A 23,278-nucleotide genomic window follows, 5' to 3' on the forward strand; every position below is an offset into this window, starting at 1 on the left:
TTTGACTCCCATCGCCGTGTGACCTGGCACAGGTCGCCTGACAGGCCCGGGCCTCAGTTTTGTCATTTGTAATTCACGAGGGCTGCCTTCTAGTCTTGCTTCCAACCATGTCTGTTGCTTGAACCAAAAGGGAGCATGTCATGAACAAGCGGGTGGGGTCAACCTTCCCGGCGACGCAGCGCCTCGCAGCCTAATGGATGGTGGGGAGCAGCCTAGAGAAGGTGATGGAAACCATCAGGCTGGCTCAGATGAGTCATCTACTTAGAAAACTCCCAGCCACAGCCTTGAATGTAGACATGGCTGCTGCTGTCTTTGCTTTTCATATGGAATCTTTTTTTCTCCCCAGTGTCTCAGTCATTGCCCAAGCTCTCAGATGAGCAATGGAGGGATATGTTAACTCCTCGGGGCCAGTGGTGCCGCAGAAATGGACTAAGTCTCCAGAGTCCCAAAATTAGTGACTAATATGCTTCTAAACACCTAAGTGACTCCCTCGGAGTGACTTAAGCATATGAAATGTATGACTCATTAACTAATTCTCACAAATACCTCTATAAGATAAAGGCACGCTAATTCATCACACTAAAGACTGTTAGCACAGTAAAATCTCAATTAGAAATGAATTAGGTGTATGTCTGGGGTGGGGTAGGTGAGGACTTTTTTTTTGAGACGGAGTCTTGCTCTGTCGCCCAGGCTGGAGTGCAATGGCACAATCTAAGCCCACTGCAACTTCTGCCACCTGGGTTCAAGCGATTCTCCTGCCTCAGCCTCCTGAGGAGCTGGGATTACAGGTGCATGCCACCATGCCTGGCTAATTTTTGTGTTTTTAGTAGAGACGGGGTTTCAGCATCTTAGCCAGGCTGGTCTTGAACTCCTGACCTCAGGTGGTCCACCCGTCTTGGCCTCCCAAAGTGCTGGGATTACAGGCATGAGCCACCGCGCCCGGCTGAGGACATTTCAATTTTCCAATTTATCGAAACTTGCAAATTGTATAATAATTTTAAAAGAAAGGTTTATATTTTATAAATACATAAAACAATAAGAAAGCAAACTTATTAATAATATACCATAAGCATATAAATAAGGAAACCAAGAATGAAAGGGCTGAGTCCTGTGTTTCAAAGAGTTCAGTAAGAATCATGAACCAAAAAAAAAAAAAAAAAATCATAAACTAGGCCTGAATTGCATGATATTTCAAATGAATTCCAAAATAATAACGTTTGACTTGTTTGGGTTATTTTAAATGTGACCTGTCCACTACACTGTAAAATTTTAAATGATTCGAATCTATTTGCTGCTTTCCCTCCTCCCTTAGATTTCGGTCCCCAAATATGGGGGTAAACTGGTCACTGAGCCTTTCAGTATTTTATTAATTCACTAATGATAAAATGAGATCGCGTCTACTTAAAATACAACATTCTCACACGAGATGTGATGTACATATGGAAAGTTGATTTTTTGGCAATATGTCAAGGAGGGAATGTTTTCAGATTTGCAGGATAACATTTATTTTATGTGCTTGATATCTGCTTTATGGAATTGGTGATGTTTTTTCAGCTACCATTGGCTCTTACAATGGAAAAGAGGGTCCTGATTCCATTTAACTTGAGTCACATGAACTTGAGTTGAGTAAAAGAAAATGGCACTCAAGGTTCAATCAACTTAACGGAGAAGTTGCCATGTGTCACACACAGCGCTAAGTATGCAACACACACCCTCTCACATGATCCCAATAACAGCTCTGGAAGTTTCCACTCTACAGAGGAGAAAATTCAGGCACATAGCAGTTAAGAAGCTCGCTTGAGATCACACAGTCAGCAAGGAAGCTGGTGTTTTATTTCTGGTGCATGAGCAGCAAATCCAGCATGACCCCAACCTCTCATTGTGTGAGACTTGGATAAAATCATTGATGAGTATCAGCCTCACACTTTCTAAAACGATCTGTTTTCTTTGACATTAAAAGGAAAAAGCAGTAGCTGTTGTTTCCCCCTTGGCCTGCTCACTATGGAGCCTGGATACTCCCTGGCTCTTTTCTTCAACCCATAGGAAAGTGAAAATTCACCCTGAGGGAACAAGGTCTGGGGAGGGTGGCTGAGTGAGAAAGGATGTGGGCAGCCCTCTAAAATACAAGATAACTGTGAAAAGCATCTACATCTAGGCAATCTTCTCTCTCACCTATTTCACCCCCTGTGCAGCGATGCTCAGCTCTGCCCTCAACCCAAGCTTTGCCTGGGAGGGGAAAATAACTCCTCCCTTGCTTGGGTGATAGTAGCCACATTCCCACCACCCCTCCCCACCTAACCCCTCTCACCCACATCAAAAAGGGGGAGGGATGGTAACTATTAATAGTAACTAAGAAATTCCCCTTGAAGGCACACAGCATCTTACCTACTGTTTCTAGCCTCCTTTTAGAGCCTAGAAATGTTACTAAAGATAAAAACAAAAAATACAGACCAAATTATCAGCTTGATCAGTAGAGAAGGAACAAGGCTCCCCCAGCATCCCTCCGATTAGGCTCGCAACTTAAATTTATCTGCTCTCAGGTAGTAGCCCAAGAAGTGCTGTTTACATTTATGTCTGTGGTTGTGAAAGCACAAATGACTTACAAGGTATTCTGTAAGTTCAGAAGAGGAGGCTGTTATTCTATGAAAAACCCATGCATATAGGTTGATCGTTGACTTTGTCCCGTAGCATTTTTTCATTTTGTCTGGCTCTTGAGAGGTTCCCCTCCAGTATAAGGATGTATGCAGGTATGACACGTCCCTCTCTCTACTTGGCCCGTTTTTATCTTTTCCACTTGTTCCTTTTTTCCTCCAAGCAAAGAACATGAATGAGAATCCTCCACTGCTGACCAGCCGTGGATGCTGCATCTGCTCCTTCTTCAGAAGCGGTTCAGCAAGGAAAGAGCCCGCATATACCTTTTACCTCTGCAACTTCACTTTTCTTCTTTTTATTTATCTGTCTTATCTAGCTAGTTAGTTATCTGTCTGTCTGTCTGTCTATCTATTTAGAATGTGACCTTATTTGGAAATAGGGTCTTTGAAGATGTAATAGATAGGTGCAAAAGTAATTGCAGAGATGGCTATTATTTTTAATGGCAAAACCCACAATTGCTTTTGCACCCATATAGTAGTTAAGGATTGAGATGAGATCCTACTGGATTGGGGTAGACTCTAAACCCAATGGCTTTTGTCCTTACAGAAAAGAAGAGGACACAGCGAGACCCAAGGCAGAGATTGGAGGGATGCATCAGAAGCCAAGGAATTGCCTGGAGCCAACAGAAGGGTGAGGAAGGACTCTTCCCTGGGGCCTTCAGAGGAAGCACAGCACGGCCGACACCTTGATTTCAGACTTGCAGTCTCCGGAACTATAAGAATACATTTTTGTTGCTTTTAAAGCCACAGGCTGGGCGCGGTGGCTCACGCCTGTAATTCCAGCACTTGGGAGGCTGAGGCGGTGGATCACCTGAGGTCAGAAGTTCGAGACCAGCCTGACCATCATGGTGAAACCCTGTCTCTACTAAAAATACAAAAATTAGCCAGGCGTAGTGGCGTGTGCCTGTAATCCCAGCTACTCGGGAGGCTGAGGCAGGAGAATCGCTTGAACCCAGGAGGCAGAGGTTGCAGTGGGCCAGGCACAGTGGCTCATGCCTGTAATCCCAGCACTTTGGGAGGCTGAGGTGGGCAGATCACCTGAGGTCAGGAGTTCGAGACCAGCCTGGCCAACATGGTGAAACCCTGTCTCTACTAAAAGTACAAAAATTAGCTGGGTGTGGTGGTGGACATCTGTAATCCCAGCTACTCAGGAGGCTGAGGCAGGAGAATCACTTCAACCTGGGAGGCAGAGGTTGCAGTGAGCCGAGATTGTGCCACTTCACTCCAGCCTGGGCGATAGAGCAAGGCTCAGTCTCAAAAAATAATAAATAAAAAATTAAAAAATAAAGCCACAGTTAGTAGTAAATTGTGATGGCAGCCATAAGAAACAAACACCTGTCTCTCAGCCTATCACTCACCTATCCACATACATTCATTGTTCTCTTCCCTGTACCTATTACGCCAGTGCCAGATAAATTCTTTCTTGACACTGTGGTTCTTGGCCTTGGCCAAGTTCAAACCAAGGCCTGGGTCGCACCTGCAGATATTCTCATTTAATTTGTCTGGGGTGGGGCTCAGGCATTAGAATTTTTTTTTTAATCTCCCAAGTAATTCTAGTGTGAAGCCAAAATTGAGAATTCCTGCTTTCAGGCAAAGAAATCTTCCCATTCCCCTGCTCCAAAATCCCCATTGACTGTGTCCTGCCTACCAGATAAAACGTGATGCCAGCAAACACGTACGTGCTGCTCTACAACGTCCAAAGTGCATTCAAGTGCATGCATTATGAAGATTTTTACCAGATGAGGTAAGAATAATTGCTGGGGCAGTTCTGTGAGATCTCCTTCTATCAGATCAAAAGGCCTCTAGCAAAGATGAACTTCCTTCTACACGAAATTCACTGAAGTCTCTCCTTCCCCTCCCGTTCCTTCCATCCCTCCCACCCCAACTTGGAATGATTTCTGCAGTTTCAACAGTATGAGACTTACGTAAGTGTAATGACTAGCTACCAATGGAGAGTGGCTGTGGTGTACTTGTTATTATGATTCTATAACAATAGGGAAATCTGAGACAATCGCAAATCAGCGGTGCAGTATGAGTAACCTCTCATTCCGGGGTGGCATCCAGATGAAAGAATCTGACTTGTGCATGGACCGGCCGATCCGCAGGGTAATGGGGTTTGTTGTGTGAGATGAAAAGCCCACGTTCTTGCTGTCCTGCATGTTTCCGCAGGGACTCCTTGGTCTGTAGACCCCATCCCACTTCTCCTTACCAAGCTTTTCAGTTAACCGAAGGCTCACCAGGTGTAATAGCTTCCTATTGCTGCTGAAGCAAAATAGCACACATTTAGCAGCTTCAAACAAGATAAACTTACCCTCTTAAAGTTCTGGAGACCAGAACTCAAAAATGGCCCTGCAGGGCTGGCTTCTTCTGGAGGCTCTAGGGGAGAATCAGACCCTTGCCGTCCCCAGCTTCTAGAGGTTCCTTCTTCCATCATCAAAGCCAACAGATTTGTATCTCTCTCCTCTCTGACCTCTGCTTCTGTCCTTCCACCTCCTCTCTCTGGTTCTGATCCTCCTGCCTCCCTCTTTAAGGATCCTTGTAATTACATTCTGTCCACCCAGATAGTCTACAATGATCTCCTTGGCCGGATGTGGTGGCTCACACCTGTAATCCTAGCACTTTGAGGCTGAGGCAGGCAGATCACCTGAGGTCAGGAGTTTGAGACCAGCCTGGACAACACGGTGAAACCTCATCTCTACTAAAAATGCAAAAATTAGCCAGACATGGTGGTCCATGCCTGTAATCCCGAGGTTGAGGCAGGAGAATCGCTTGAACCTGGGAGGTGGAGGTTGCAGTGAGCCGAGATCGCACCATTGCACTCCAGCCTGGGTGGCAGAGCGAGACTCCATCTCAAAAAATAATAAAATTAAATTAAATGGTCCCCCATCTCAAGATCCTTAGCTTAATCACATCTGCAGAGGCCCTTTTACCATGTAAGGTAACACATCCACAGATTGTGGGGATTAGGGTGTGGGCATCGTTGGGGGGCCCCTATTCAGTCTACCACACCAAACAAATGTGCAGATTGAACATATTTTTGAATTTTCCTAATGAAGTCTGGGTGTTCCCTTCAGAGGACGGCCCCATCCATATTCATAAGCTGCGACTACCCTTTCGGAATTTCACCCTGAACACTCTAGCCTTGAGAAATGCCTGTCCATGACCGAATATACAAATCGATTCTTTTTCTGTGTTCATAATTTGTCAAAAAGCGTAAAGATACATAACCTAATATCCCTTTGACTATCTATAAACAGGAGAAAACAAAACTCATGGTCTTAAGAATCTCTTCCACATCATAATTTGTCTAATCGTGGCATCTTACACTATTGCCTGGCTGGGCAGACACAGCAGCAAGTGGGAAGCAAGTGACCCCAGTGCTGGCCCAAGAAGGGGTGTGCTGCATATTTCAGAGCACAAGTGGCTGGATGAGCCCTCAAGAGCTGCAAAGAACGTGGATGAAAATCCTATACTCCTGACCTGCTAGAAACACCCACCCCTGTTCCTTCTTGAAAAGTGGTTCGTCCGGGAAGAGCACATGTATACCTCATGTCCCGACATCAGCCATACTAGAACACACGCTTCTGCTTTCCATGAAGCCGCTATCGGCAAAGCCTCTGAGTACAGCAGCGCTTGGTGGGCCTCACAGAGCCTCACCTTCTTCCTGCAGGGGTGCTTGGAAGTCCTCTAGTACCAAGATCCCCCAGAGCTTCTGATCTTGGAGGAGCAAGTGTTATGCACCGCAGAGGTCCTGCCGTTTAGCAAACCTTGATATATGTTGAGGTTGGTGCTGCTTTTACATCCTTTTGTGCCCATACTTTTTTTTTTTTTTTTTTTGAGATAGGGTCTTGGGTCTCACTCTGTCACCCAGGTTACAGGCAGTGGTACGATCACATCTTACTGCAGCCTGGAACTCCTGGGCTCAAGGAACCCTCTTGCCTCACCTTCCTGAGTAGCTGGGACTACAGGCATGCCACCACGCCTGGCTAATTTTTTATTTATGTGTAGAGAAGGGGTTTTACTATGTTGCCTAGGCTGGTCTCTAACTCCTGGCCTCAAGCAGTTCTCACCTTGGCCTCCCAAAGTGCTGAAATTACAGGCATGAGCCACCGTGCCCAGACTGTGTTTATATCTTAAAATGTAAAGTCCAGTAATGGCTGTGCTTCATAGGCACAATCATTTCTAAAGCTGTAATAAAGACTACCTCATAATGACTTCAGCCAGAGTTCAGTCCAGCATTACCTCTCACATTAATTCCAATGTATGTTTTTAGAGAAAGCAGGAAAAATTGTATTGACAGCATTTTCCTGCAACTCAAAGAATGCACATGGACGACCCTCATTGCATCAACGGTCCACTACAGATTTATTACTTGTATATTAATCTAACATCTTCTGAATTTTCTTGACAAGTTCAATCGAGTGAAATCCTATGAAATAAAGTTCTTCTATCCTTTCAAATGCCCCTGTATTGAGTGTGGCATCAAAATGCCAGCTAGGTTCTTTTCACTGCATCTAAGGATTTATTAAGTATAATTAAGATACTTCAGGTTAAAGATTAGCTTGGAATCAAATAACTGGTGGTTTTTATCTAAATCCTTGGGTTCTAGATAGGTCTTTGGCCTGGAATTCTTTCCTAAACTAGGGCCAGTCATAGAAAGTAATTGTAGTACATCCCTGAGATAGGAGCTGTCTCTAATAAAGAACAACATTTTCATGTTAGCTGCTGTGAGGGACATGAGAATAAAATGAGTCCCTGTTGCCCAAGAGTGTGTGATATAGCAAAAGAGATCAAACTAGGATTTAGAAAACTCTGAACAAAAGAAGCTTCAAATCTCTCAGCCTCAGGTTTCTCCTCTGGTAAATGAAAGGGTTGAAATAGATAATTTATACTGGTATTCCTGCTTTATAGTTCATAAAATATTTTCACACCTTCTTCTTAACTGTTTCCTATAATCACCCCATGAGGTAGGAATTTCATAGGTAAAGAAATAGACTAAGATGTCAAGCTACTAAACTGGTTTAATAGTTGGTGGAACCACAGGCTTGAACTAGGTAAGACTCTGTCTCCAGATCTACCATGATGCAAAAGCCAGCTACCATCCTACAGAGGTGGATTCCAACACCAACATCACCAACATCCTATAATTCTGTGTGTTATGTGTACAGTCTTTCCTGCAGTTATTGACTATAATAAATGTTAATCAGGCAAAAGCAGCTGCCATTCAAAAAGAGGTAACTAATCTATAGTTGATTACAAGGAACTAATCTAGACACATCCTTTCAACGTCACAATTTCATGTGGTCAAATGAAGGTTGTAACACATGGCTACAAAGACGAGGAACAATAGACACTGGGCCTACTTGGGGGTGGAGGGTGGGAGGAGGGTGAGGATCGGAAAACCACCCATTGGGTACTATGTTCACTACCTGGGTGACAAAATCATTTGTACACCAAACCCCAGTGACACGCAATTTACCCACATAACAAACCTGCACGTGTACCCCCAAACCAGAAATAAAAGTTGGAAGAAAAAAGATGAAGATTCTAGAGCAGTGATTCCCAACCTTTTTGGCACCAGGGACCAGCTTCATGGAAGACAAATAGGGGGCAGAGATGGGATGAAACTGTTCCACCTCAGATCATCAGGCATTAGATTCTCGTAAGGAGCATGCAACCTAGATCCCTCACGTGCGCAGTTCACAGTAGGGTTTCCGCTCCTAGGAGAACCTAATGGCACTGCTGCTCTGACAGGGGATGGAGCTCAGGAGGTAATGCCCACCCACCCGCCACTCACCTCCTGCTCTGCGGCTGGCTCCTTAACAGGGCACAGAGTGGTATCAATCTGTGGCCTGGGGTCTGGGGACCCCTGTGCTAGAGAATTTTCTGCTTTCTCTGTGTGTGTATAGATTATGCTAAATGTCTGCAGATGAACAGACGAAAGTCTTTCTTTGAAAGCCCGTCTTATAATCTCCTATTAAATCAATTTTCCAAGATATTTAATGAGAATTATCTTTGTGGTTTGTTCAACATTTTGGTGTCATCTCAGTATTTCCTAAATTACTCTTTTTAAAATCTCTCTGGATCGATTCCTATTTATCTGTGATGCTTACAGGTTCCTGGTCTTTCTGGAGGTACTTTAGAAATGTGAAGGATATAGCAAAAGACAATCAAGAATCTTCCTACTGCAGCCTTTGGAGATTATTACACAGCGGTGTGGGTCACAGGGATTGAGGGATTCGAGGGACCTTTCTATCACCCATGTGATGCAGATTTCACCAGGCTCACTGCTGGAAGGCCTGTCCGCATCGTTTTCATCCTTGCTACATCTAAATTGCAGAAGGGCAGAGTCGTCTTCTCCCTCATTTCTAGAGGCTCGGGTTCCGCGGGCGTGGAGCTGCACCCTTGGTAGTGACAAGGTCTAGATGCTTCTCTGCCCGGGGAACAGCTCTGGCACTGATCCAGGGGCCATCTGCTTTGTGGAGAGGGAAGTGGGAGTATATGGGTGAGCAGGAAAAATGAGGTCAGCTTTCAGAGCAGTCAACCATCTCTGACGAGCTGGCTAGACGGCGAACTGTACAATATTTACTGCAGGGAGATGTCCGCAACAGGAGACACTCAGTCTGGCCAGACCCAGAGCCCCCACCCCAGGGCATCAGGACGACACAGTCACAACACAGGGGATGCGGATTCATAGCCAGGCCCCAAATCTCTTTATCTCAGAGAGATTTCCTCTGGTCCCTTTATTACTCAGGGGAAATGCATGAATTGGTCTGTTCTGGCGTTGGAAAGAAGCAACATAACATACCCAGGATGACCACAAGTTGGTGGCTTGTGTGAATCTTGGTTGTATCTGGCTTTGCCACATCAGGCGGGATTAGGAGCCTGTCTGCACGCCCCCAGAGCAGCGGGGCATCTCTTCACCTCTGCACTCACCTGCCTTCTGTCCCACTGCGAGGACCTCAGGACAGGAACCAGGGTTTCCAGCCCGAGGCTGCAGCCCCACCCACCACCTAGCACAGTGCCTGGTACTTGGTTAGAGATTAATACATACTTGTACAGCAAATTCTCTTTCATCTGAGTTTGGGAAGAAAGAGGAGGAACAGAATCATTGCACAAATAAAAGAAATGCACAAATAATCCCTAATCGGCCATTTAAGCAGCATCTTCGGTGTTTCCGCCTTACACACAAACTTTCACCTCACTTTGAATATTTTATAGGAAAGCACCAGTTTCATGCTCATCTGTCCTCGCTCATCAGCGCTGGCGCGGCCGCTGAGTCTTCTAACCGGCCCCTGCCACATGTGACAAGAGCTTCAGAGTCCTGGAAGGTGAAATGTGAGTTGTCTGTGTAACACGAGTATGTGGCTCACACAACCCAGGGATGTGTTGAAACTATGGCCTCGGTAAAAGGATGTTCACCTGAGCATTGTATTATAGTAGCAAACTATGGCCTGGGTAAAAGTAGCAACTTTTGTATTATAGTAGCAACTATGGCCTGGGTAAAAGGATGTTCACCTGAGCATTGTATTTATAGTAGCAAAGACCTAAATTCTAATTAATTGACGTTTGGTTATATATTAGGTTGGTGCAAAAGTCATTGCGGTTTTTGCCATTGAAAGTAATGACAAAAACCGCAATGACTTTTGCACCAACCTACTAAATTAGGCCATCTCCAGAGCGTGGATAATATTCATATAATGAAATACGCTACTGCTAAAGATAATATTTTAGGGAAACATATAACGGCGTGGGGAAAGGTACCCAATGTATTAAGTGAACTGCAGGGCACAGGACTGAATCTGGTCACAATTTTATAAATTGCGAGTGTATGAAATGCTAGGAGGAAGTATCCCCAAATGTTACATAGTTTATATCTGGGTGACATCCACTTTTAAAGTCTTATTTAAACTTTCTCATGTATTTTAAATTTTATTTTACAACAAACATGTTACTTTTGATAATTTTCTAAATGGTACATTTTAAAACCGCAAACAACAAAAAGCAAATCATCCCATGACGCAGAGAAGCCCTTCTCTGTTCCTGCCCTAGAAGGTTATTTCCAAGATTAGACAGTGAAGCACCCTGCAGGACGCCACTCGTTCCTCATTATATTTATATACACATTCCAGAAAATTCTATCCAAAAGTCTAGCGGCAGTGAGGCCTCTGCAGGTAAAACGAGTTCTTTTCTTTGTGACACCAGGCCTGAAAAGGAACCATATCTGGAAAAGATGTTGGCAGCTTACTTTGGAGTAGCCTAGGAAAGTTGGAAGAAACCGTGGTAGGCAAAGCCATTCCCTGGGCAAGGGGGAGAGCTGGTGCTGGTTCTGCCATTGGCTGTGCGGCCACAATCAGTCCATTTCTCTAAGCATCATATTCCTTATCTGTAAAAGGAAGATCCAACACCTGCCCCACCTACCTCATAGGCCTACTGTGGGGTTAAAGGAAATATGTATATGTTAGATTTTGTAAATTAGAAAGCACCCAGTTAAGTGAAAAGTTCGACCGTCCAAGAATGCTAATATCTTAGGATAATGATCAATGTTTCCCACTTTCTTTCAAGATAGCAAGAGACATGAACACTCTCAAACACTCTAGAAAAAGTCACCAGGCATTTTATAAACTACATCTAACTCACTTCACATTTCCCTGTACCTTGTCTGGTGTACCAAAACTATGCTATGTGTTCACTCGACTTGTTCATTTTTCTCCTTGGCTCATGGGTAGATTGGCTTCCCCAGCTTCACCAGTGGGAAGGTGGGGACAACAGACTAAACTGTCTGTCTGTCTGTCTCTCTCTCTCTCTCACTCTTCTTTTTTCCTGATTAGAGTCTTGCTCTGTCACCAGGCTGGAGGGCAGTGGTGCAGTCTCAGCTCACTGCAGCCTCTGCCTCCTGGGCTCAAGCGATCCTCCCATTTCAGCCTCCCAAGTAGCTGAGACTACAGGTGCATGCCACCGTACTTGGCTAATTTTTGTATTTTTTTAATAGAGATGGGTTTTCACCAGGATGCCCAGGCTGGTCTTCAACTCCTGTGCTCAAGCAATCCACCCACCTCGGCCTCCCAAAGTGCTGGGATTACAAGTGTGAGCCACCACGCCCAGCAAAGACTGGATTCTTGTCAGTGGAATATAGATGTAAGCAACGTACATCACTTCCAGGCAAAGCTGGGCCCCAAATCCTCCTGCGAGATCCTCCACATACTCTCTCTTCCCTCATTTCCTGGCTGGTTACAGAAGGTCTGGTGAAGGACTCTCCAGGCACCTGGAAGATGGTGACGCATTTGGTGGAAGAAGTCTGAGTCCTCACATCACAGCGGAAGGCCACCCACCAAACACCCCCTATGACACAGACCCAAGTGAGAAATAACCTGAGGTCTCTAGTCTGAGTCCTCACATCACAGCGGAAGGCCACCCACCAAACACTCCCTATGACACAGACCCAAGTGAGAAATAACCTGAGGTCTCCAGGATCATTTGCTGTATGTACCAAGTATCTTCTCGGACTAATACACCCTTGACTGTGGCCACCTCTCCATTCCAGTGGCGGTCAGTGCTCTCTGCTGCTTCCCACACCCCTGATGCAGGGGATACAGAGGCCACTTACATGAAAAATCCAGTCTTCATCCAACAGAAAACCCACCCAGGCAAAATGAAAACGTCTTTAAAGATTCCCTGGGAGATTTAAGACCTGTGTTTTATTTCTATGGGGAAACTTGGGGGCATGTTCTAACTTAAATAACTGAAAAGGAAGAAACACTTTTGGCAGCCCAATCCCGGTAGTTCTTAAGGTGAGTTGCAAATAGAAAAGAGTTTGGGTCTGTCGAGGGAAGAGAGGTTAAGAAGGGCGTCTACACGTCTTTTGGAAGGTATAGACAGGGGAGGCAGAGTGCCAGCACGGATCACTGTTCCTTCATATATTTTATTCTCAGCAATGGCCAGCACTTCCACAGGCTGCTTTGAAACCATGATTCCTCGGACTCACAATATCCTTTGGTTCAAAAGCCTCTCACTCATCTCACTCTCACTTAATATCTAAAATATCTGTTAATGGGCACAACAATGATCCCCTACTATATGGCAGATGTTGGCCTACATGTCATGCAAACACTACCTTATTTAATTCTCGTGACTCACATCCATTTATAAATGAGGGACATGAACCTAAGACAGGGCAAACCCCTTGTGCCAAGTCACACTGCTAATAAGTGGACAAGTCGGGGCTTGGACCCCAGTCCAAGTATCTCTGTAGCCTACCTCTTCATGCCTATGCCATGTGGTAAACCTGCTGGCTGGGAAGCCACCGGCATTACCTGGACCAGCAGGGTCTCTCAGGAAGGAGACACTGAAGAGCAGAGAAAGGGCAGGTGTGGAAAGTTTGGAAGATGCAGCAACACCCTCTCAAAGCGGGCAGGCCCAGGTGGGGCACCTTGATGCGAACTCTGTGGGGCCACATGGGAACACTGGGCTCTGAGTTACAGGGTTTCCAGGTGGAGGCGGAGGAACGGAGTGCTGCCTACTTCTGTGCTTTCACTCTAGCCAGCCCCGCTCTTCCTGGCTCATACAAGCTACTTACCTGGTATGGGTACAGGGTGACCCCGTTGGTTCTCGACAGGGACCAGGTGCCATCCAGGTACTGGTGAGCCTGGATGGCCACGGAATTGAGGATGTTCCCATTGCTTGGACTGGTGGCCATCTGGAGGCTGACCTTGGCCTGGTGGGTTGGGGACCCGCTCTTCTTTTCTGCCCCATTGCTGACCCCAAGGCTGCTGGGTTTGCTGCCGTGCTTGTTGGCGAAGCCTGTGTAGTTGGAGGTGGCATAGGGGGCGGGCACAAAGGCCCAGTCCCTTGGCTGCTGGAGCCCACCCACATGCCGGGACCCCACCAGGGTGGGGATGTTGGAGAGCGGCGGTGGGGAGCCGGGCGAGGCGTCGTAGTGCTCACTACCAGCTGCCTGCTCCAATGTCAGCACCATCTGGATGGCCTCCTGCTTCAACTGGTTCAGGTGAGTGGCGCAAATGTCACAGCGGTTGTCCCGGTCGTTCCATGCCTTCCGGATGGTGTTGGGGACCTGGAGTTTGTCGTGAATCACAGCTGAGAAAGCAGGGTCCTAGAGAACACAGAAGCAGAGGGAAAGGAGATTCTATAACTCCAAGGCTGCTAGTGCAAGTGAGATACCTGGCTTACGAGTTAAGCCCTAGATGTGCTCAAAGAGTTTGATAGTTTGATTGGCATTCCACAGAAATGAGAAGCCACACTGGCAGAAAAGCCTCTATTTTTGATAAACACATTAGACAAATGTAAGAATTTTATAGTGAAAACTTTTAAAAAGAAGTTAAAAAAATAAATAAGACTTCTAAGTATCTTCTTCGCCAGGCTGGTCAAGAACATTCTTTTTTTTTTTTGAGACGGAGTCTCGCCCTGTCACCCAGGCTGGAGTGCAATGGCACGATCTCGGCTCACTGCAACCTCCACCTCTGAATTCAAGTGATTCTCCTGCCTCAGCCTCCCAAATAGCTGGGACTACAGGTGCGCACCACCACGCCCACCTAATTTTTTGTACTTTTAGTAGAGATGGGGTTTCACTGTGTTAGCCAGGATGGTCTCGATCTCCTGACCTCGTGATCCACCCCCCTTGGCCTCTCAAAGTGCTGGTATCACAGGCGTGAACCACCGTGCCTGGCAAGAACATTCTTATTCTTACATCCACTGAAGAATTATAGCCATCCCTGGGCTCTCCCAAGGTGTTCAATCAGAAGGAACAAACATTTGTCCAGGCATGATGGGGGGTGAGTGCAATTCTGGACCGCTGCACTGAGGCCCCTTGGCCCCCTGTTACCACAGAAAGTTAGCTGCAGATGGAGGTGCAACTTGCAACCCTCGAACAGAGATTCTGTTCTAAGAAAATCTTGGCCTTCTCAGCATTGTGTGCTAAGTACCACTGGAACAGAAGCATTTAATGGATTCAGTGAGAACAATGTCTCTTATTTACTTTGCTTTAGGATTACACAGAGAAACAAGCACCAGGAGTGTTCGTTGAGTATCAGATAGTTTCCAGTTCTGCCACTTGTGACCTTGGAGTTCTGCAGTGACCTCAGACAACTCACTGAACCTCACTGAACCTCCCGTCTGTCACACAGGGCCACGGCCTCTCCTTATCGTAAGGACCCTCCAGCTCCATGACTCCATTCGTGGGTGAAATGGGATAGGAGAGTGTGGTCTGTGCATATATGAACAGGGCTGCTACGCCACTGGGGGGCTTAACAGTTGTTGCAGGTAATTGATAATGCTCATCTCAAGGCTTATTTACCTCCAGGACATGAGGGAGAAAATCTGCCCTTCGGAAACTCACTGTCAGCTTGTATGGGGTAGAAGCCCCATCAGAGCTGAAGGCAGTTTGCTGAGCTGTAGGCGGGGAGGGAGTTGTGAGACAGTGACGGGGACAGGAAGATCAGCAGTTGGGGGGTGGTTCTTAATTAGGATCCATCTTGATTACAGGCTCCAGCTTTTTGTTTTCCCTGTTTAACTACCCTGAACAGCTCCTCAGCGCGCACTGATTAATTGATTAATAAATCAAGAGGCCTCTTTACACTGCAGCAGCAAGGGGTGGCTCAGGAGGGAGACACTCAAGACAGCCAGACACAATGATGGGAAGCAATGGGAGGTTCAGGTTGAGTGAGTCTGGTTGAGGAAGTGATGCAAACCATATGAGGCCTGCCTAGAGGCGTCCTCCTCTATGACAGCGCCAGAGAGTCTCTAATCACAACTCATAGCGCGCAGTAGGACCTGAAAGGGCCCCTCAGGGACCGTTCCAGAACAGAGCGTCACCTCAGTTTACAGAAAAACAGGTCCCAGAGGGTTAAAAGCGTGGACTATGCCTAGATTTCTTGACCACCAGTTCATGATTTTTCACTTTAAGCCAAAGAGCCATATCCATCAATAGATTCCTACTTTCCCACAGACACAGAAGGGTCCAGCGCCATGTTTTCACTAGGAAATGTTCATTCATTCAAACGGGATTTATTTGGGCCCCACTATACGCAAAGATACAGTTTCTTGTTTTTTCCACATAACCAATGGCTTATGCTTTCAAGGCACCAAACTGTTTGGCTTCAGAAAGCCTCAAATCAATTGCTTATTTAGAATATTTTTGCTAACCCAATCAATCATATGGAAGAAGTGCCACAGAAAGGAGGCAGCTCTAAGAGAAGTCATGTCAGCCGGGCACGGTGGCTCATGCCTGTAATCCCAGCACTTTCGGAGGCCGAGGCGGGCGGATCACAAGGTCAGGAGATCGAGACCATCCTGGCCAACATGGTGAAACACCATCTCTACTAAAATACAAAAAAATTCGCTGGGCGTGGTGGCGGGTACCTGTAGTCCCAGCAATTCAGGAGGCTGAGGCAAGAGAATCACTTGAACACGGGAGGCAGAGGTGAGCCAAGATCACGCCACTGCACTCCAGCCTGGCAACAGAGCAAGACTCCATCTCAAAGAGAAAAAAAAAAAAAAAGAGAGAGAGAGAGTGAGAAGTCATGTCTGCACATTACAGTTTATTTTCAATGCTAGCCCTTGGAGTCTGGATTTGACTCTGACCTAGGGACACATCCACTCTCCAGAAACCGCATGGAGCCATCCCTGGCTCTGAGGGCCCCCCTTCTCTTTTCTTCCTTGTTTTTACTCCTCTCCCTTGAAGCACCACCTTCTTTATTCAGCTTATTGCCATTTGTGGCTCAGCTGCTGACATTTAACAAGCAGGTGCTTTGGTTTCCGGCACGCCCAGTGTTGCCCCAGGCTGGGGGTCTGAGGGTGCATGAGAACATTACCCATTCTATGGGAGTTCACAGTCCAGGGGGCCTTCTTGGTTCCTGGACTACCTAACGCCACATGCCTCTGCTGCCACCTCTAGCCCAGTCTGTAGTGACTCACAGGACCAATCCGTACATACATGGAGCTCAGTGCTCCCCCAGGGTTCACAAGACATCAGCACCAACTCCCGCTCCTCACAGCTGTCCTCCACTCACAGCTGTGCCAGCCAAAGCAAGCCCAGCGAGCACCGACAGAGCCATTCAGCACAGCTGGGCCCACCATCAATACGACCGCCATAGACAGCCAGGAAGTAGCCAACAACCCATTCCTCTCTCGTCCAGGGAAAGGCTGAGATTGAGAGTCTTTAATGAAAATGCGGTTGCTGGTTGATGTCAGAGGTGTTTCTTCAATGAATCCACCCTTGATTTAAAACCCTTTGTGAGTTCTTATCATCAAAAGGCCTCAGTAAATCAAGTGCTTATCGACACATTATACATAAATATTTTAGTACAACTCACAACTTCACAAAGGAATGGTCAACAGCCATAGCTTTCTGTAAGTGCTGAAATAAAGAAGATACTGCTTTAAGGGAGGGTAGTCATAAATAGGAAGAAAAGAGAAAAGGAGGCCGGGCATGATGGCTCATGCCTGTAATCCCAGCACTTTGGGAGGCTGAGGCGGGCGGATTACCTGAGGTCAGGAGTCTGAGACCAGCCTGACCAACATGGTGAAACCCTGTTTCTACTAAAAATGCAAAAATTAGCTGGGTTGGTGGTGCATGCCTCTAATCCAAGCTACTCAGGAGACTGAGGCAAGAGAATCTCTTGAGCCTGGGTGGCGGAGGTTGCAGTGAGCTGAGATCACACCACTGCACTCCAGCCTGGACAACAGAGCGAGACTCTGTCTCAAAAAGAGAGAGAGAGAGAGAGAGAAAAGAAGTCTTCAGAGCCACAGATGCCTCAAATTCGACCATGGTTTCCTGATATGGACACAAAACGAATGGCAGTGGCCCCAGGAGATGGACTGGGGCCATGTCCTCTGGATCAGCTGGCGCCAAAAGAAGCATCCAGTCTGTCGTGCTGCCTAGCTCGTGGGCTTCAGAGACGTCTGTATCATCTAGCTCTGATCCATCCTGGGACCTCAGAAAATAGTCTCATGGGAGCAGCAATGGGCCCACCCACAAGCTGAACTTCTATGTTTAAGGTCCCAATTTTTATTGGCACTTTGGCAACATTTTCATCCTAAATTTTTAAGTTAAAGGATTCGATACTCAGAACACTCTTATCTTTCAGGAATATATACCAAATCATTTTTTCCCTACTTCTCCCATGAAGAGGAATACAAGAAGACACGTAGGTGGTGGGGCACCGTGGCTCACGCCTGTAATCCCAGCACTTTGGGAGGCTGAGGTGGGCAGATCACCCGAGGTCAGGTCCCCTCACTAATTTCAAAAGAAGAGAAATAAAGATAATGTGGCCAAACCTTAATCAGCCATTGTCAGAGAGGAGAGTTTAAGCATCTGAAATTGAAGGATACGCCCAACATGCCAGCTCGGGGATGCTACTTCTTCCTCAGGAAGATTTTTTTTTTTTTTTTTTAGATGGAGTCTCGCTCTGTCGCGAGACTGGAGTGCAGTGGTGCAATCTCGGCTCACTGCAACCTCCGCCTCCCCGGTTCAAGCAATTCTCCTGCCTCAGCCTCCTGAGTAGCTGGGACTACAGGCGCCCACCACCATGCCCAGCTATATTTTGTACTTTTAGTAGAGACGGTGTTTCACCATGTTGGCCAGGATGGTCTTGATCTCTTGACCTTGTGATCTGCCCACCTTGGCCTCCCAAAGTGCTAGGACTACAGGCGTGAGCCACCGCGCCCAGCCCTTCCTCATGAAGATTTTGTTCTTCCATGCTTATCAGCTCCCTGACCTTTGCTTATCGGCTCCCTGACCTTTACATCTCATGTTCCGCCTGTGCTTGATGGGGTGTGAAGGACCAAGGAGACACAGAGGGTCATTCTCACCCAGAGTATTTCTCACCGCGAGACTCTCTTTGCCCCTGAGTCTACACAGCAGGAGTTTACTGACGGCGAAAGGTCAGCGTCCTTGATTCCTGTTGTTCATGGAACTCCCAGAACCACACACAAGGCATGCAACCACCACAGACAGAAGCCAGGAACCAATCAGGACGTCTGACAAAGGAATCACGTCCCATGGCTCTGGGTGGGGATGTCACCACCCTCAAGGTTCTATCATCCGCACTGACACGACGTGCATGGATGAAATTCCCCAAGCAGCTCACTCTGATTGGCAAAGAGGACACAAGCACAGCACATTCCGGAAAGATGGGGAAAAAGAGGGGAGTGATATCTGAAAGAACACAGGGTGTGTTAGAATTAGGGTTTGCTCCAGGTGAGGCCTGAGACGGCCAAAATAACAACCGCAGTAGTGACAGCAACGAGGCCATGCCCTGAGATCACAGGTGCACCCCTGCACCCCTGCTTGATCCCCTGCACCACTACTTGATTAGCATAAAACTCAGGTAGAAACTTCCCTCTGGCCTACCCAGAGTCTGAACCCAAGGTTTGTCATTATGGTTCCCAGTCTGCTTTGTAAGCCCACAGCCCTTCGCCCAGTGATGATGATCACACAACGGTGCGTGCATGAACACCGCGCTGAGCACGTGAACACGCTGAATGTAAAGGCGTGAAGACACGCTGGGTAATAAGCTCACAGAGACAAAAAAGAAAAAAATACTCTCCAGAGGAAGAAATGTTAAATGTCAGACCACAGTTGTTCTACATAAGAAACCAAATTACCCTGGGATGTAGTGGCTGTGCCCAGCCTAAGTGATTCTGCTCTGGATTACTGCAGAGAGAGGTGATCCCATGAATGACTTCCGTTTGAATGATCGTGTTCCGCAAGCGAGGCAGCTGGGAGGGCCAAAGGCAGGTGGGAATGCGATTAATAGGGCTGCTTGCTGCAACATGTGAAAAAGGTATTGCAGAAGGTAAGACTTTTCCACGTCAACAGAAAAGGGAGATGTTTAATTAGACCTTAACATGATTAAGAACAGCTCATAAATTACTCAAAAGAATGGGTGAGGCATTTCTTGTCACAACCCCTGAAAATGCTTTTATTTATTTATTTTTGAGACAGAGTCTTTCTCTCTTGCCCAGGCTGGAGTGCAGTGGTGTGATTTGGGCTCATTGCATCAAGCAATTCTCTTGCCTCAGCCTCCCAAGTGGATGGGACTACAGGCGTTCACCGCCACACCCAGCTACCTTTTTTGTATTTTTAGTACCGATGGAGTTTTACTATGTTGGCCAGGCTGGTCTCGAACTCCTGACCTCAGGTGATTTGCCTACCTCAGCCTCCCAAAGTTCTGGGATTACAGGCGTGAGCCACTCCGCCTGGCCAGTTTTTATGTCCAGGTCTCATCTTTTCCAACTAGATGGTATGGACAGTGTTGACTATTTTGAAAACTTTTGGTTAAGAGTATGGGAGGTTCGAGTCCTGCTTCTATTACTTAGTAGCTGAGTGACCAGGAGCCGTTTTTCACAAATCTATCCAAGCTTCAGTCTCTTTAATGTAAAAATGGCAGTTGATAATCATACTTATTTTATTAAGTAAGAATTAAATGTGATAATATGTGCAACATTTTTAGCACAGACCTGGCCCTTGGTAAATGCTGAATAAATGGCAGTAATTATTATCAATGTAACTAGTCTCAGTATCTAATACAGTAACTTATATAAATTTAGAACTTCATATAATGTTGGGATGAGGATAAGGAGGATGGTGACAATGATCTTAGGGCTTTCTTTTATCTAGGAGGATTTGGCACTTTTGCAATTAACAACAGAGAGGATGATAAAGAAGGGAACGTATGATATTCACTTAACCACCACATCTGGTCAAGTCAAAGCCTTCTTAAAAGAAATCAGCCCGGGCGCAGTGGCTCACACCCGTAATCCCAGCACTTTGGGAGGTCAAGGTGGATGGATCACTTGAGGTCAAGAGTTTGAGACCATCCTGGCCAACATGAAGAAACCCCATCTCTACTAAAAACAAAAAAATTAGCCAGGCATGGTGGTAGGTGCCTGTAATCCCAGCTACTCAGGAGGATGAGGCATGAGAATCACTTGAACCTGGGAGGCAGAGGTTGCAGTGAGCTGAGATCTCACCACTGCACTCCAGCCTGGGTGATTGAGTGAGACCCTGTCTCAGAAAAAAAAAAAAAAAAAAAAGAAAGAAAGAAATCATAATAGGCTGGGCCCATTGGCTTACACCTATAATCCCAGCACTATGGGAGCCCAAAGCAAGGCAGGTGGATCAGTTGAGCCAGGAGTTCAAGACCAGCCTGGACAACATGAGGAAAACCCATCTCAGAAGGAAGGAAGGAAGGAAGGAAGGGAGGGAGGAAGGAAGGAATCAAAATAATACTGGGTTCCTGGAGTTCCTGAGCTGACATCTCTGAGCATGGCCTGAATGACTCTCAGCTTCCTTCTCTATTTTAAAAGATGAAACACTCCAAGAGGTGTTCATTTCCATGGAACTAAGAATCTGATGCTTCTCACTCTAACAGCCTACTGAAAACGCTTCCTCATTTCTCCCGCGAGACTGACTAATGCTTCATAGGGGCTTTGCTAGATGTTCGATTTGAATCACAGACCCATCAACTAACTGGTCAGTGTCTCCTAGGAGCTGCCAACCTTTTCCCAGGAGATGTAGAAAGAGAAACCTGGGCCAGACGCAGTGGCTCACTCTTGTACCCTTAGCCTTTTGGGAGGCCGAGGCAGGAGGATCACTTGAGGTCAGGAGTTCGAGACCAGCCTGGCCAACATAGTGAAACCCTGTCTCTACTAAAAATACAAAAATTAACCAGGTGTGGTGGTGTGTGCATGTAATCCCAGCTACCCGGGAGGTTGAGGCAGGAGAATCACTGGAACGCAGGAGGCGGAGGCTGCAGTGAGCTGAGACTGCGCCACTGCACTCCAGCCTGAGCAACAGAGCGTGACTCCATCTCAAGAAAAAAAAAAAAAGAGAGAGAGAGAGAAACCTGATTTCACATCAGCGTACCTTCAACCCTGAAAATCTTGTTCTCCAGTCTATCCCTTGGCTGTGGGGAAATAGGATCCCTTCACGAGTAGATTCAGAGCTTAAGATGGGGAAGTAGATTCCTACTACGTACTTAAAATGTTTCCCTTAACTTTAAAAGTTCATGTTCGACATGACACAAAATAAAGTGCTGGACTACACACATATACGCACTAAGCAAGATTACAGTAGAATGCACTAAAATATTACTTTTAAATTACTAAAGCCTATCTAGACTAGATGTATTTTTTACATATAGGCTTTAATGCGCCAGCAGGCAGCAAATGGAATTATTTTCAATCTGCAAGTAGTTGTATTAGTATAAGGCTATCAAGGATTCTGTTAATTATCTAATTATAAAATTGCTTAATGTTTCTTTTTCTTTTAATTGATTTCATATGCATGAAATACTGCATAAATGTACTTGGCTGTTTTGTTTTGTTTTGAGACGGAGTCTCGCTCTGTCGCCCAGGCTAGAGTGCAGTGGCGCGATCTCGGCTCACTGCAAGCTCGGCCTCCCAGGTTCACACCATTCTCCTGCCTCAGCCTCCTGAGTAGCTGGGACTACAGGCGCCCATCACCACGCCTGGCTAATATTTTATATTTTTACTAGAGACAGGATTTCACTCTGCTAGCCAGGATGGTCTCCATTTCCTGACCTCATGATCCGCCCTTGGCTGTGTTTTCTTAAACTTACTACAAAAAGATTAAATACCTAAAATTTGGTGGTGTTGCCATTGTTTTTAACAGGTAAAATTTTGGCCGGGTGTGGTGGTTCACTCCTGTAATCCCCGTACTTTGGGAAACTGAGGTGGGCGGATCTGAAGTTCGAGACCAGCCTGGGCAACATGGTGAAATCCCAACTCTACAAAAAATACAAAAATTAGCCAGGTGTGGTGGTGCATGCCTTTAGTCCCAGCTACTCAGGAGACTGAGGTGGGAGGATCCCTTGAGCCCAGGAGGCTGAGGATGCAGTGAGCTACGATGGCGCCACTGCCATCTAACCTGGGCAACAGAGCAAGACCATGTCTCAACATAAAAAAGAAAAAAGATGGAATTTTAACAAATAAATCATTTGACCATGTCCTACAACAAATTTAAGTACTTGCCTCGTTCCCCTGTGACCCAGTGTTTTGGGCCCCACAGAATTTTCTTCAGGCCACCTTGTCACACGTCCCTCCCTTCCCCCAGGAGCGCCCACACCAGTCTCCCTCTGTCCCATGGAAGCCCCTACATTTCCCAGCCTCTGTACCTTCACTTCGGTTCCTGCCCTGATGATAACTCCCTCTCTCCCTCACCAAACACGAGAAAACGTTTGGGGGTCATGGATATGTGCGGTATTATAATTGTGGGGATAGCGTCATGGGTGGATACATATGTCCAAAAATATCAAAGTGTACGCTTTAAATGTGTACCATTCACTGGATGTGAATGGTGAATTATGTATCATACTAAAAAACCAAAGTCTTGTTCATCCATCCTAAGGCCCAGCTCTTCTGCGAAGTCTGACTCCCAGAAGGGATGTCTCCCTTCACTGACTCGCACAGCACTTCTCTGAGTCATTCGTAGCACTTAGCAAACATTTCCTTACTTAAGCTGTACATGTTCTATCTCCACCATCACGGTAAATTCCTAGGGCGCAGAAACTGTGCCATAATTTGAATAGTAATGATCACTTCTACTCTTCCCCCCTGGAGTCCACTCTCAAGAAAACAGACAAGGTGAT

The 23,278-nt window shown here is 46.4% G+C and overlaps 1 protein-coding gene across 2 annotated transcripts in view; it reads right to left on the reverse strand.

The window, feature by feature from the left end:
• Positions 1-23,278, reverse strand: part of KIF26B (kinesin family member 26B) — a 562,023-nt gene that overhangs the window by 337,451 nt on the left and 201,294 nt on the right. For both annotated transcript variants that reach the window (XM_024246431.3, XM_054560800.2), the window contains one exon: positions 13,228-13,761. In XM_024246431.3, coding sequence (XP_024102199.2) covers positions 13,228-13,761 — 534 coding nt within the window. The remainder of the gene's footprint in view (positions 1-13,227; positions 13,762-23,278) is intronic.

The sequence above is a fragment of the Pongo abelii genome, chromosome 1, assembly GCF_028885655.2.
Source record: "Pongo abelii isolate AG06213 chromosome 1, NHGRI_mPonAbe1-v2.0_pri, whole genome shotgun sequence".
NCBI lineage: Eukaryota > Metazoa > Chordata > Mammalia > Primates > Hominidae > Pongo > Pongo abelii.